The 15,142-nt window shown below is 47.8% G+C and overlaps 1 protein-coding gene across 3 annotated transcripts in view; it reads left to right on the top strand.

Annotated features, from left to right (window-relative positions):
• The window catches only part of ZBTB40 (zinc finger and BTB domain containing 40), an 81,356-nt gene extending 66,427 nt beyond the window's left edge, over positions 1-14,929 (top strand). For all 3 annotated transcript variants that reach the window (XM_082613996.1, XM_082613995.1, XM_082613997.1), the window contains 6 exons: positions 4,007-4,171; positions 6,753-6,967; positions 8,195-8,357; positions 9,060-9,146; positions 10,372-10,598; positions 12,404-14,929. In XM_082613996.1, coding sequence (XP_082470122.1) covers positions 4,007-4,171; positions 6,753-6,967; positions 8,195-8,357; positions 9,060-9,146; positions 10,372-10,598; positions 12,404-12,598 — 1,052 coding nt within the window. In that variant the 3' untranslated portion in view covers positions 12,599-14,929. The remainder of the gene's footprint in view (positions 1-4,006; positions 4,172-6,752; positions 6,968-8,194; positions 8,358-9,059; positions 9,147-10,371; positions 10,599-12,403) is intronic.
• The last annotated feature ends 213 nt before the right edge of the window (positions 14,930-15,142 follow it).

Here is a 15,142-nt window from a genome sequence, read left to right on the forward strand (position 1 = left end):
CCAAAAATAAACAAATAAAAATAAACAAGTTGGGGCTTCCCTGGTGGCGCAGTTTTTGGGAGTCCGCCTGCCGATGCAGGGGACGCGGGTTCGTGCCCCAGTCCGGGAGGATCCCACGTGCCGCGGAGCAGCTGGGCCCGTGAGCCATGGCCGCTGAGCCTGCGCGTCCGGAGCCTGTGCTCCGCAGTGGGAGAGGCCACAACAGTGAGAGGCCCGCATACAGCAAAAAAAAAATAAAAATAAAAAAGTTTATTTTTAAAAAAAGAAACCAAAAGGCCAGATCTTATAGGATCTTCTAAGCCAAGGTAAAGACTTTGGTTTTTATGTGAGGTGTGTTCGTTTCTATTGCTGCTGTAAAAAATTACCAGGAACAGTGGCTTAAAACAGCGCAAATGTATTGTCTCATCACTTTGGAGGTTAAAAATCCAGAATGGGTCTTACGAAGCTGTGTTGGAGGGGTTGTAAAAAAATGTTCAAGTTTGGGGATATGTTGTTGAAAGTGGAAGTGACAGGACTGATAATGGATTAGATGTGGGATATGAGGGAAAGAGAGAAATTAAGGGTGGCTTTGGGGGTTTTGGCATGAGCAGCCAGGTAAATGATGCTGCCAGTTACTGAAACGGGGGAAACTGGAGTGTGTGTGTATGTATAGGTGGGTGGGTTGCAGGGGTGGTGGCGGTGGACTCAGGAACTCTGTTTTGGCATGGTGGTAAATTTGAGCTACTCTTGGACCTCCAGCTGGACAACTAGGCTGATAGGCAGTGGATATAAGTCTGAAGTTTTAGGGACAGCTGGGAGATAGAGATGTAAATGTGGGAGCTAGAGAGAATGTGGGAGCTAGCAATGTACAGGTGGAATGTAAGGCTCTGAGATACGATCATCTAGAAAGTGGAGACAGAGAAGAAGGCCAAAGGCTGAGTCCTGGGCTTCTCAATAATTTCAACTCTTGATTCAAGAAACCCTGTTTTTCTTTTTTCTTTTTTTTTCCCCCTGCTGTACTGCTACTTTATTTATTTATTTTTTACATCTTGATTAGAGTATAATTGCTTTACAATATTATGTTAGTTTCTGCTGTATAACAAGGCGAATCAGCTATATGTATACATATATCCCCATATCCCCTCCCTCTTGCATCTCCCTCCCTCCCACCCTCCCTTTCCCACCCCTCTAGGTGGTCACAGAGCACCGAGCTGATCTCCCTGTGCTATGTGGCTGCTTCCCACTAGCTAGCTATTTTACATCTGGTAGTGTATATATGTCCATTGCCACTCTCTCACTTCGTCCCAGCTTCCCCTCCCTGCCCCCTGGTGTCCTCAAGTCCATTCTCTACGTCTGTGTTTTTATTCCTGTCCTGCCCCTAGGTTCATCAGAACCATTTTTTTTTTTTTAGATTCCATATATATGTGTTACCATATGGTATTTGTTTTCTCCTTCTGACTTACTTCACTCTGTATGACAGACTCTAGGTCCATCCACCTCACGACAAATAACTCAATTTTGTTTCTTTTTATGGCTCAGTAATATTCCATTGTATATATGTACCACATCTTCTTTATCCATTCGTCTGTTGATGGACACTTAGGTTGCTTCCATGTCCTGGCTATTGTAAATAGTGCTGCAATGAACATTGTGGGACATGACTCTTTTTGAACTATGGTTTTCTCAGGGTATATGCCCAATAGTGGGATTGCTGGGTCATATGGTAGTTCTGTTTTAGTTTTTGAAGGAACCTCCATACTGTTCTCCATAGTGGCTGTATCAATTTACATTCCCACCAACAGTGCAAGAGGGTTTCCTTTTCTCCACACCCTCTCCAGCAGTTATTGTTTGTAGATGTTTTGATGATGGCCATTCTGACTGCTGTGAGGTGATACCTCATTGCGGTTTTGATTCCCATTTCTTTAATGATTAGTGATGTTGAGCATCCTTTCATGTGTTTGTTGGCAATCTGTATATCTTCTTTGGAGAAATGTCTACTTAGGTCTTCTGCCTGTTTTTGGATTGGGTTGTTTGTTTTTTTGATACTGAGCTGCATGAGCTCCTTGTGTATTTGGGAGATTAATCCTTTGTCAGTTGCTTCATGTGCAAATATTTTCTCCTATTCTGAGGGTTGTCTTTTAGTCTTGTTTGTGGTTTCCTTTGCTGTGCAAAAGCTTTTAAGTTTCATTAGGTCCCATTTGTTTATTTTTGTTTTTATTTCCATTTCTCTAGAAGGTGGGTCAAAAAGGATCTTGCTGTGATTTATGTCATAGAGTGTTCGGCCTATGTTTTCCTCTAAGAGTTTTATAGTGTCTGGCCTTACATTTAGGTCTTTAATCCATTTTGAGTTTATTTTTGTGTATGGTGTTAGGGGATGTTCTAGTTTCATTCTTTAACATGTTGCTGTCTAGTTTTCCCAGCACCACTTATTGAAGAGGCTGTCTTTTCTCCTTTGTATATTCTTGCTTCCTTTATCAAAGATAAGGTGACCATATGTGTGTGGGTTTATCTCTGGGCTTTCTGTCCTGTTCCATTGATCTATATTTCTGTTTCTGTGCCAGTACCATACTGTCTTGATTACTATAGCTTCGTAGTATAATCTGAAGTCAGAGAGCCTGATTCCTCCAGCTCCGTTTTTCTTTCTCAGGGTTGCTTTGGCTATTCGGGGTCTTTTGTGTTTCCATACAAATTGTAAAATTTTTTGTTCTAGTTCTGTGAAAAATGCCATTGGTAGTTTGATAGGAATTGCACTGAATCTGTAGATTGCTTTGGGTAGTATAGTCATTTTCACAAAGTTGATTCTTCTATCCAGAACATGGTATATCTCTCCATCTGTTTGTATCATCTTTGATTTCTTTCATCAGTGTCTTATAGTTTTCTGAATACAGATCTTTTGTCTCCTTAGGTAGGTTTATTCCTAGGTATTTTATTCTCTTTGTTGCAATGGTAAATGGGATTGTTTCCTTAATTTCTCTTTCAGATTTTTCGTTGTTAGTGTATAGGAATGCAAGAGATTTCTGTGCATTAATTTTGTATCCTTTGCCAAGTTCATTGATTAGCTTTAGTAGTTTTCTGGTAGCATCTTCAGGATTCTCTATGTATCGTATCATGTCATCTGCAAACAGTGACAGTTTTACTTCTTTTCCAATTTGGATTCCTTATTTCTTTTTCTTCTCTGATTGCCATGGCTAAAACTTTCAAAACTATGTTGAATAATAGTGGTGAGAGTGGGCACCCTTGTCTTGTTCTGATCTTAGAGGAAATGGTAAGAAACCCTTTTTTTCTTAACAAAATCTTATTCCGAAGTGTAACATAAAAAAAATGAAAATGAGATAGATTGCCCTAGTTGAGGTCAGCCCTAGGATCTGGGCTGTCTGGACTCTCACCTTATTGATTTTCCCATTTCTCTGTTGGCCCATAAGGGAGATTGAAGGTACATTTGGTCTAGCATTTTTTTACAAATGCCGATTTTCCAGACTTGCTCTTTACCGGTATTTTCTAATACTCTCTGGCAGTCTAGTCGTTGTATTTTCATTAGTGCATGAGAAAATAGAGAAGCCAAGAGAATCTTTATAGCAAGTCACTGGCAGAAAGCTGTCATTCTTTTCTGAATCCATGTCTGTCATTTTTACGTGCAGTTGCATTTCTGCCCCGTGTGTTTTTCACGGGATCCAGACTCACGTATTTCTGGGCTCAAGGATATATCTGTTCCCTGGGAATGGAATGAGCTCTTACATACTTGTAGTGGCCAGATTAACAGATGGCTGGTCTTGTGTGATGAGAACTCTGTCCTTATCCCTCAGGGTAGGGAGACACTGATACCCCCTCTGTGTGATCAACTGTGTTTGTGAGGTACCATCTGATAGGATGGCTCAGACCTCTCACCCAGTGTATTACAAATTGCCTCGTGTTTTACTGTCATCTCCCAGATTATATTTCCCTGCTCTGTGCCTTAGAATGTGATTTTGTTTTTATGAATGCCCTAAATGTTTAGTGCTGCCTCTAAGAAACTCATGTATATTTCCAGGAAAAATGTATGCGTGCCAGTACTGTGATGCTGTGTTTGCCCAGTCCATTGAGCTGTCCCGCCACGTGAGGACCCACACCGGGGACAAGCCATATGTCTGCAGAGATTGTGGCAAGGGCTTCCGGCAAGCCAATGGCCTCTCCATCCACCTGCACACCTTTCACAGTATGTACTGAGTTTGTGGGTATTAGGCACTCGGCACCAGGCCTGGCGCTGGGAAGGCGTGCAGCAGTCGTAACAGTCATCACTCCACCAGAGCTGGGCCCCGTTCAATGCCTTCCCCTCTCCTATTTTCCTGCAAAAGCCAGAGTCCCTCATTCCTATTTCAAGAAGAATCCCATTTTAACGTGTCATTGTGTGATTCTCTGTCCAGGCTGTTTCCTTGTCTTCCGTTTTAGCCCACCTGGCTCTTTTTGGCTGACGGAGGCCCATTATGTTTGAAGGAAAGCGTCTCTATAACAGACAGGCTCGCAGAGCACCAGCATATTTCCATTTGTCCGCTGAGCTTCTTTTTCCTACTCCCACTCTCATCTTATGGTCATAACCTGCCTTTCCCCATAGGAGTAGCCTGGACACTTTCTGAGTTAATGTGTACCACTGTGAGTGGTCCCTGGTCATGTTCCCTTAAAAAGCCTTCTGCCCAGCATTCTCTTCCAAATGCCTTGTATTCACTCAGTTAGTAGTGTCTGCCGCCATCTTTGTCCCCTTCTACTAGAACTGATACAGACAAAAACACACTTCCATTCAACACACACAGGGGAGGAAGAGATTTTGTGATTCCTCATCACATCATCAGGAAATCGCCAAGGAGGCGTCCACTGGTCACGTCACATCATCTTCAGCTGCTCTGTTGTAGCAGTCGTGTGATCAGCACAGCCCAGCAGGGTGGTTAAGAGCTTGGGCTCTGGAATCACACGGGCCTGGGCTTGAATCTTGATTACTCTGCCATTTACTTCTTTGAGGCCTTAGACAAATTTCTTTACCTTTTTAAGCCTCTTATGCCCCTTCTGTAAGGTAGAGAAAATAGTAATACTACCACATTGGGCTGTTGTGAGAATAAAAGAGATATCACACATAAAGCATGAAGCTCCATGCCTGCCACATAGAAAATGCTCAATAAATGCCAGAGAGTATTGGTGACAAGAGCAGCCTTCTCCAGTGCCATCTGTCACCATAAGAGCCTGCCTTTTTTTTTCATGCCATGCACCTTGCATACCCTTCTTCCCTTTTCCCCTCCCTACCTCTGTTCCCCACACACCAGTTTCTAGCTGTTGGCAAATACAGTATCTCACAGACATGTGCTTTCTGTCAACACATTCAAGCCTGTTGTCAGCCAGCCAACGAGGCACTTCGCCAGAGCTTGTATGTGCCCAGCATGTGGCTGGGCACTGGGCAATACAGGAAAACATAAAGTGCTGCCCCCCACTCCCCGCAAGGAGTTTACAAGGTTGTCCAGAAAATCCAGTTGCAGTAGACTTCCAGGTGAGTGGGATTTGGCTTGGATCCAGTGCCACAACTTTGAAGTCCTCTCAATCTCTTTAAATGACATTCCGCTTTAGTCTCCTTTTCCCAGTAGCATCACACGAAGTCAGGAAAGGGGAAGACATTATCAATTTTCAGAATAGAAAAGACCCAAAACACTTTGCCATGACTTGGAGTGGATCACCCAAAGCAGGCCCAGCATCCAGGCCCCTCTCTCATTGACTGTTCCTTGCCTGTTTCATAGGATCACATCATTGCTTACGGAGAATTCCTTCAGAGTATCTTAAAAGATAGTGTGAAACTGAGATCTCAAGAGCTCACGTCCACGGGGATACTAGTTAATGATGCCGAGTGCTGCTGCGTGTCAGAATCCCTGAATTAACCTGGATCAGTGCACACATAAGATTGGCTGATGGGCTGGGCCTTTCTGTGGGCAAAGGATTTTATTATTCAAACATTTTACTTTCTGTTACCTTCAGAAAAAGACTGAACTTTCCTGCCACAGGATGGCAAATGTATTCTTCATCAGTGCTAGTTCTTATTTTTGAGGTCCCACTGAGGAGTTGCCTTGTCCAATGCAGCATGCAGCTCAGGGCATGACCTTGGGAGTGAAAGCTGGGATTGTTACCCAGCTCAGCAATATCATACTTGTGCCACTGGGCACTCTCTAAACCTTGATTTTCCTAATCTATAAAATAGGACTGGTAGTAGAACCTACACATAGGGTTATTGGAAGTTTTAAGTGATTTAATATATGTAGGCACTTAAAACACGCATGTCATATAGCACTTAATAAACATTACTTCTGAAAATGTTTTTGTTGTTGAATCTAAAGTGGGGATCAAGGAAGCATTCATCCTCTGCATTGTACTACTGACAAAAAAGGAAATAGTGATGCTTTGGGGAGTATGTGGGAAATCTCTATAGAGAATTAGAAAACCCCAAAACACCCACTGCAGGCAGGGGAAGAGCAAAGGTGATACTCCCTGGAAAGTACTAAGATGGAATTTAACTTATAAGATGTAAGATGAGGAATTGAGGTAAACTAATGCTCAGAGGTGGTTAATCCAGCAGCCTCAGAGGAACCCCACCTCCCAGGATGAAGGTAGGAGGTAGTTAGGTGATGGATGCGGTGATTTCTGGCCCTTCGAGTCTGTCACCCCGCATGACCTCTAAACAGTCTTGCTTCTGGAGCTGCACACTGAAAACCACTTGTCACTGATTGTTGCCTGTGGTGTCCCCCTCCCTCCCCTCATGGAACCAGACATAGAAGATCCGTATGACTGCAAGAAATGCAGGATGAGCTTCCCCACTCTGCAGGATCACCGAAAGCACATCCACGAGGTGCACTCCAAGGAGTACCACCCCTGCCCCACGTGTGGGAAGATCTTCAGCGCCCCTTCGATGCTGGAGCGGCACATGGTGACCCACGTCGGAGGGAAGCCCTTCAGCTGTGGGATCTGCAACAAGGCCTACCAGGTGAGCTCAGCTTCTGCGGGCACCTTTCCTGGGCCCTCATCCACTCTCCCTTTGGTCTCCCTTTGGTCTCCCTTGGTCCCCGTGTTTGTGGCTTGCAGAACACCTCGTCTCCAGGATATGACCATTTGGCTGGTTCTCATGAAGAATGCAGCTGATAGGTTATTCAGATCCTCTGTGGTGACCTGGTCAGAGTGGGGTCAGTGGGGGAGCTTTAATTGGAGCCAAGAGTTCTTGCACTTCTTCTCTTAGATTTCAGCCTTGTCCTGAACTGAATCCTGCATTTTCCCTGGATATTTACATTCTTTAGAACCTATTGATCCCATGTGTTGAGGGATGTGAGAATGACACTGGGGTGTGTAACGCTACCTGGAATTATCTTGTTTAGCACAATTATTGGTGTTTTGTGGGGTTTTTTTTTAAACTCCTGGGGAAGAGCTCTGCTTTTTTACCTTAGAGTTTGCTATGTAATTGAAGGGAAACCCCATACAGATCTGAAAAGAAACCACTTCTTTGAGAAACTCTAAGACCACAGAGAAAAGAATGGCCCTCGCTGGCATGTATAGCATTTGGGTACAGAGAAAGAAACCCAGCAGCTAATTTCAGCTCAACAGAAATTGAGAGCTAACTTTGTTCCAAGCATTGTGCTGTGACGTTAGGGTTACAGAGCTGGGTAAAACCTGGGCTTGGTCTCTAGGAAACCATGGAATTGTACGGAGAGTGTTACAGCGCTGCTCTGGAACCCGGGAAGAAGGGGCTTATGGAGTAGGGACAGCACTGCCCCTCTCCAGCGGGTTTCCCTGCTGTGCCCTGGGCCTCTGACAGGCAGCAAGACAGCTCGGTGGTGAAGCACAGATTCTCCATTCAGAAGGCCAGGGTGTGAATCCTGGTCCTCCTGTTTACTAATCGTGTGACCTTGGGCAAGTCACTTCACCCCTCTGTGCCTCAGCTTCCACGTCACTGGAAAGAGCCTAATACCTCCCTCCTAAGCTTGTGAGGAATGGGTTTCTGAAGGCCCCGGCCCTGCCCTGTGGTGACCTCAGTAAATACGCAGGTGCCTTGTTCCCATGAGCACCAGCGTCCCCTCGCGTGTCAGCACTGACTGTGGTGGGTAAGGGTGCGACTCCAGGTCCATAAGCTTCCCTGGGAGCGCTTTTCTCTCATGAGGCTTTGTGAACTCTCCAGCTTGCTAGAACATCCAAGACCTAACATTTGCCACATTCCTTTTAGCAATTGTCTGGTTTGTGGTACCACAATCGGACCCACCACCCTGACGTGTTTGCTGCTCAGAACCATCGATCTTCCAAGTTCTCGTCACTCCAGTGCAGCTCCTGTGACAAAACCTTTCCCAACACCATTGAACACAAGAAGCACATCAAAGCAGAGCATGCAGGTGAATTGGGGTGCCCTGGACTGGGAGTGGGGGCTGAGGAGTGGAAGGGGCTTGGTGACGTAGCATCCTGGGTTCCAGCCCTAAATCACGACTTCTAGTGCTAGAGTGTGGTGTGCTGCAGTGACAGCCTCTTCCTCCCCAGCACACCGGCAGGTGCCACGTCAGTCCATCAGTAACACTAGCTTGAGTAGCAGTAGTTCTTGCAACTGGAGACGTAGAGCAGTGTGACTCCTGCCAGCCTCGGTGGTGATTGGTCGTGTCACATGGGAAGCGTGGCACACAGGCCAGGGTGGGACTCCTAACTCTAGCTGTGTGACCTTGGTAAGTGACTTCTCTTTCTGAACCTGTTTCCTTTTCTTCAGAAAGTCAATTATTCATACCTGTGTTACAGATAAATTGGGGGATAATCACAACAGCTCGCAGTTATGAAGTGTTTCCTGAGTACATGGCGCTATGCTCAGCACCCGTGTGTGTTTTCTCCTTTAATTCTCACAAAAACCCTCTGCATCCGGGCACTTGGATCCAGATCTGGCGCTCTTTACCACAGATTGCACTAATGTAGCATAGGTATCAGGATCCTGGCACTTCGTAGATGCTCGCTAAGTGTGAGCCATCACCCCGCCCCCAGCCCTGTTACTCCCCAGGCTCAGAGAATCTTCCTTTTGTTCTTTCCCACCACTTCTTTCCTCGTGTGTTTCGCAGATATGAAGTTCCATGAATGCGACCAGTGCAAGGAGCTCTTCCCCACGCCAGCTTTGCTGCAGGTTCACATCAAGTGCCAGCATTCAGGTCAGTGCCCCTTCCAAGATGCTCCTGAGCTGCACTGCCCAGGGATGGGTCTCATCTCCACCATCTGCAGCTGTGCAGCCCAGGCTAAGTAACAACTAACTTGTGCCTCAGTTTCTTCATCTACAAAACAGGGACGATTGCAGTACCTACTTCATAGGGTAACCGTGAGAGTTGAATATGGTAGTACACAGAAAACACTTAAGGCCTGGTGCCAGTAAGCATCTCGTAAGCGTTACCCATGATTATCATTGTTCCTGCTATATCTTACCAAATCTAAAATGCCAGGTATATAAGAGGCACCACTTCTAATGAACTGTTAAGAAAGAAAAACTGCTGCCAGTTAAACTATGCTTTCTTATCACTTAGAGTTTGCAGGTTATCCTAAGTGCTGCTTTGGACTTAATTTGATGTAGATTTTATGCACTCTTGTATGCATACATAAAAAAAGGAAACGTAAGAAATAAGTTGATTAACGTAAGAATTCAGCTTCCCAAGTAGCTCTCAGTTCAGACTGTTGGCGTGAGTGTTATTCCACGTGGTGCTGCCCTCCACCGTCAGGAGCACTGGTGATGGAGCGCACGGTAAGGTGGCTTTGGTGTCTCGAGCATTAGCAAAACTAGTCTTCTGATTCCTGCTTTGGGAGTGTAGCTGAACGTCCAACCCTCACCTCCTCCCTCCTAAACCATTCGTTTCCTGTGAGTTTAAAACATGCAGTGCTCCTGTCTTAGGGCTTTTCTTTCAGACTGTGGACGTGCGTTCTGCAAGTCTTAATGCTGCCCTTTTAGGTGTCCGTGCAAGTGCACTTGTTGACAATTACACCCAACCTCCGTGGCCTGTAACAGTAGTAAGATGCCACGGATCCCATTTCAGAGACGTTAAAACGTGCTTCTTAGAACTGACGAAATAAACATTGTCAGCATCATTACAGTTGAATGAATAATGGGCTTTGGCAGAGGCAGATTTAGCCTGAATCTGATGCTAATGAAGCTGTGCCTTGGAGCCTTTCACTTGGCGGGACCCTTCCAAAGATCTGCCCCTCATCCTGTATGTGTAATTTTGTATCCGTTTTCCTAGAGAGGGCTCCCCAAACTGTACACGCTCCAGGCCCCACAGGAGCTGAAGAGCTGCCTCTGGACCTGCCTGTGCTCCTCGCCCCCCCTTGCACCTTCCTCTCCCCTCCCTGCTCTCGTTTCCCTCAGTCACTCCCTCTGTCCCCCTCCTCCAGGGTCACAGCCATTCCGGTGTCTGTACTGTGCAGCCACTTTCCGCTTTCCCGGGGCGCTGCAGCACCACGTCACCACTGAGCACTTCAAGCAGTCGGAGAGCACCTTCCCCTGTGAGCTCTGCGGGGAGCTCTTCACCTCCCAGGCCCAGCTGGACTGTCACTTGGAGTCTGAACACCCAAAGGTGACGGGCACTGAAAGCCAAGCGGCCGCCTCACAGATGGTGCAGGTGATTCTGGGGCCATCAGATATGAGGGTGCTGACACGGGGCTCCTAAGGCTTCTCTGGAGGCAGTCCCATCACGATAGCTAGCCTTTCTCCCCGGGGCTCTCAAAGGGCCCCGTGAGTGATGCATTCATGACCAGGAGGATCTTGCAGAAGAGTCTCTGGACCTCTTTCCAAACAGAACAGAAAATTCTAGCCTCCTGGTGACTACATGTGAAATGGCCCCTGAGTAGAGGGAAGCTGGAACAAGAATTTTCAAAAGCAGAATGACATTGGCCTCTCCTCCCAATTCACACACTCCCTCACCTTCTGCAGAACACCATGGGATGTGGTGAGAGTTGCCGGAAACCTCGGAGGAGGGTAGATGAGCTCTTTGTTGAGACCACCTTCAGCTGAAGTGCTTTGGTAGCTCCTCTGGGCTGGGCACAGGGCACATTTGAACGTCTGGGCTTCTCACCTTTACCTGGGTGAACAGCCCCCCTCTTCTGATATTTCAAGGCTACGCTTGCTCCAGCCCCTCTTTGTGTCTCTAGTTCTATTACTGCCTTCCCGTCTTCTCCAGAGAGGGTGGGCAGGAAGGGAAAAGAAACTCCATTCTGTTGATTGACAGTAATTTGTGAATGGACGGGAGAGGAACTGTGAGCTGGCTGGGCTGCCCCCCGTCCTGTCCCGTAGAGCAGCCCCTTATAGCCGTGTTCTTACAGGCCTCTGTGGGGAGCAGAGGGCAAGACAGGCGGCCAGGCCTCTGGGTGCCAATCCTGCTGCCATTTCAATGAGAACAGCTCTGCTTTTATCTTTTTTATATATTAGGATTCTGGGTAAGATGTCCTTTGGGGCGATAAAAAAGATTCCATTGCTAAAAGAAAAAGAAAGAAAAACAGTTTGAAAACTGCTATCCTAGGTGTTTTTTTATTGAACATCACAATTGGTCTCTTCACTCCTACAGCAGAGACGTGGCTGAGCTTGGCGTCTCCATTTCTGCCCACTCGGGTCTAGTGGAAAGCGCTTGCTGCTCTCGGCAGCTCTCAAGAGCCAGGGTTGCTGTGCCCTCTGCGGGCGCTCTGTATTGAAAACATCCAGCTGTTCCGAGCTCCATGGCTCAGAAACATCAACTCGGAGGTTCAGGCAGGAACTGGGTGTACTTAACCAGACTAGTTCTCCCTGAGATGGGAAAGGCATCTTTAACAGATGCTGCAGATTTGGAAGGGGCGTGTGTGGGCTGTGGAGGAGAGAAGCCAGTGCCCTCCAGCCTGGTGAGCTGCGTGAGGGAACTGACAGAAGCCACATTTTGTCTGTCCGTTCTTCTTCCTGTAGCCATTAGCTCTGTAGCCACGTAGCCTCCAAGTAAGGCTCTTAGCCTGATCAAGGTCCAGACATGCCACCTTTGGCAACCCGAGGCTTCTGGTAAACCATTCCCATTTCCATGGTTCAAGCTTGACACGAACCACTTTGATTCAGTAGCATTCCTTTCGCACGGCACTTACTTCTGCAGTGTAATCCTCAAGACAGGAAAACCCAGTGTGAGAAACTGAGCCCGCGTTCACTGGTGTGTAATCAGAGTCCAGGCACCCTGAGGTGGCATACTGAGCTAAATTATAGCAGTTTGGCACACAGACTTACTTAAATTGTTTGCCTGCCTTCTCTTTTGCATCACTGGTGTGAGACTTGCCTCTTCCCATTAAGCACATGTAACTGCTCTCCTCAGGTGAAAACATAAATATCATTACAGCGTGAGATGAAAACCATGTAAATTCTGGGGAGCCAACTGTGGACACTGCCCAGAGCAGCCTCACGGTGTTTCCCTTTCAGGTGATCCAAACCCCAGAGCCGGTGGCCCAGACGGAGCAGGTGATCACTTTGGAGGAGACCCAGCTTGCTGGTTCGCAGGTGTTTGTGACATTGCCAGATTCACAGACATCCCAGACCAGCTCTGAGCTTGTGGCAGTGACGGTGGAGGACTTGCTAGATGGTACCGTGACCCTAATCTGTGGGGAGGCCAAGTGAGTGGCTGCTCATCGTGGAGGGTCCTACGTTTGCAGTAGAGAGAATGCTCCGCACTTGCCTTTTGCCCTTCCTCCCTCGATGTCCTGAGTATTGAGCATCTTAGCTTAGCACCAACCTAAGTGGTCTCACTTGGGAAACGGACAGAAGCATCATGGTTCTCATAAAACCAAGTCTGAGTCATCAGCACCAACGCGACCGCCCTCCGTAGCAGGCAGGCCTGCTGCTGTGGCTTCTCTGACATTGTCCATCCCCAAGTGGAGTATAGCTTCTGAAATGGAGCCTGAAAGAGCAGTGAGATAAGAGCTGGTGACCAGAGTAACCAGAGCGATGTGATGTGCTGGCAGCCCTCAGCATGCAGAGCAGCAGTTCAGTGCAAGACAGTGGCCCACAGAGTGGGGCTGCAGGCACTGCCAGTGCCTTCTGGCCATTTAAAAATGAGAGAAAATAGGGGGCTTCCCCGGTGGCGCAGTGGTTGAGAGTCCGCCTGCCGATGCAGGGGACGCGGGTTCGTGCCCCGGTCCGGGAGGATCCTCCCACATGCCGCAGAGCGGCTGGGCCCGTGAGCCATGGCCGCTGAGCCTGCGCGTCCAGGGCCTGTGCTCCGCAACGGGAGAGGCCACAACAGTGAGAGGCCCGCGTACGGCAAAAAAAAAAAAAAAGAAAAGCACCATCGGACCATCTGGGGATTCCCAGCCTTGAGCACACTCAGCCCCTTCCTCACGTCTGTCACCCTTCCAGCCTCCTCTCATGGTGGCGGTAGGACAGGTGGCAGCATGCTGACGCAGGAAGGCTTCATTTCCGTGCTGAGTCCCACTTTGTCAGTATAGTCAGCCATTCCCAAAACGAAGCCTCTGGAGTGTTTCTTCTGGGAATGTTCAGTGTGAGGCCATCTAGCTGCAAACCGTCTCTGCCTTTCCAGGAAACTCTTCATGGTATTCTGCACCTGAGGCTGGTTCCCATAGCTTTTCTGTGGTGTCCTCAATCCCCTTTCCCTAATCAAAGCCTAAAGCTTCTACCCAACCTGGAGGCCTCATCCCCTCCCTGAGGAGCACGTGATACATGTAACGTAGCAGTGAACCAGCGCCAGGTGGAGTAGCGCCCATGGTGGCCCCTGAGTCTTCCTCCTGCCAGGGTCTTCCTTGCCTGTGAGTAGCCTGTTGTCTGAGCTCTTTCCAGCTGCCACTATGAGTGCAGGTCAGTGATCCTTTGGAGTCTGAATTTTACAAAGCTTTTTTATCTTCAGTTCCTAAAATATAATCTGATAATTAATGGTTTATGGAATCCATTATGAAGTGTAATTAGATGGAGGGAATGACTAGCATTTATCTTCCTTTCCCTGATGGCAGAAGGTTGAAGTCAGCTAGGGCCGTGTTCACACACCCAGCACGGCTCCCTGCCACCTCGTGTGGTTGACCCCCTGCGGAAGGTACTGCCCAGTTTGATCACTCACCCTCAAAATACAGGCTGGCAGAAGACAAGGCCACCCCTTCTTTCTAAGCACATTTCACATCACCAGGTACCAGCAGGGGAGGGGTCGATCTGGGTCATGGTCGCTACTTCTGTTGCCATCACACGTTGCTGGAAGGGCAGAAGGTGGGACCTTAACACTGGCCAGTGTGTCTGCTGCGTCCATCCTGCTCTGTGCAGGCAGCTGGGCCAGCTCACCCCGCCACCAGTTGTGTGCTCATTTTATGTGCAAATCATTTGAGCTTGTCAGCTCAGGGATTGTCCCATTCTGAAGTAAATGAAGTTTTCAGAGGCCAATAACTGACCAGAAGATGGTGCTCAAACCTTTAAGACTTTGCCTCCCTGTGAGGCCCTCACTGCTTCTGCCACGGCCGTCTCTGTCTTCTTAAGGGTTTTCAGTTCTGTGAGCTGTTGGACCAGGATTGCTCTTGATCAGCAAGTGATGAGATGGCACCGAATCTCCCCTTGGCACCAGATAAAACCCATTGAAAGAGTGGAGCAGCCCTGCTTACAGGGCATGGAGGCCAAGCCCGGCAGATAAGAGTGCATGGGTGGGGCTTCCCTGGTGGCGCAGTGGTTGAGAGTCCGCCTGCCAATGCAGGGGACACGGGTTCATGCCCCAGTCTGGGAAGATCCCACATGCCGCCGAGCGGCTGGGCCCGTGAGCCATGGCCGCAGAGCCTGCGCATCCAGAGCCTGCGCATCCAGAGCCTGCGCATCCAGAGCCTGTGCTCTGCAACGGCAGAGGGCACAGCAGTGAGAGGCCCGCGTGCAGCAAAAAAAAAAAAAAAAAAAAAAAAAAAGTGCATGGGTGGGTGGGAATAGCAGTGTTATCAGAACTTCTTCCAGCCAAAAAAAACAAAATTTTAAAAATTAATTGCTGAGGACCTGTAGGGGAAAGTGATTTTTCTTTTTAAAAAGTCTTCTGAATAAAGAAAGCTATAAGCTTTAAACCCAACTTCCAGATCCTTTCAAGTACTGAGGCACCCTTTCTCTGGTTTCCGCTGGAGACCCAGATCGTGGCGGGACACTCGTTTTCTTCAGCATCACCAGACTCACAACTCACTTTGCCAAGAG

Source organism: Mesoplodon mirus (genome assembly GCF_964341445.2).
Source record: "Mesoplodon mirus genome assembly, chromosome: 3".
Classification (NCBI taxonomy): Eukaryota; Metazoa; Chordata; class Mammalia; order Artiodactyla; family Ziphiidae; genus Mesoplodon; species Mesoplodon mirus.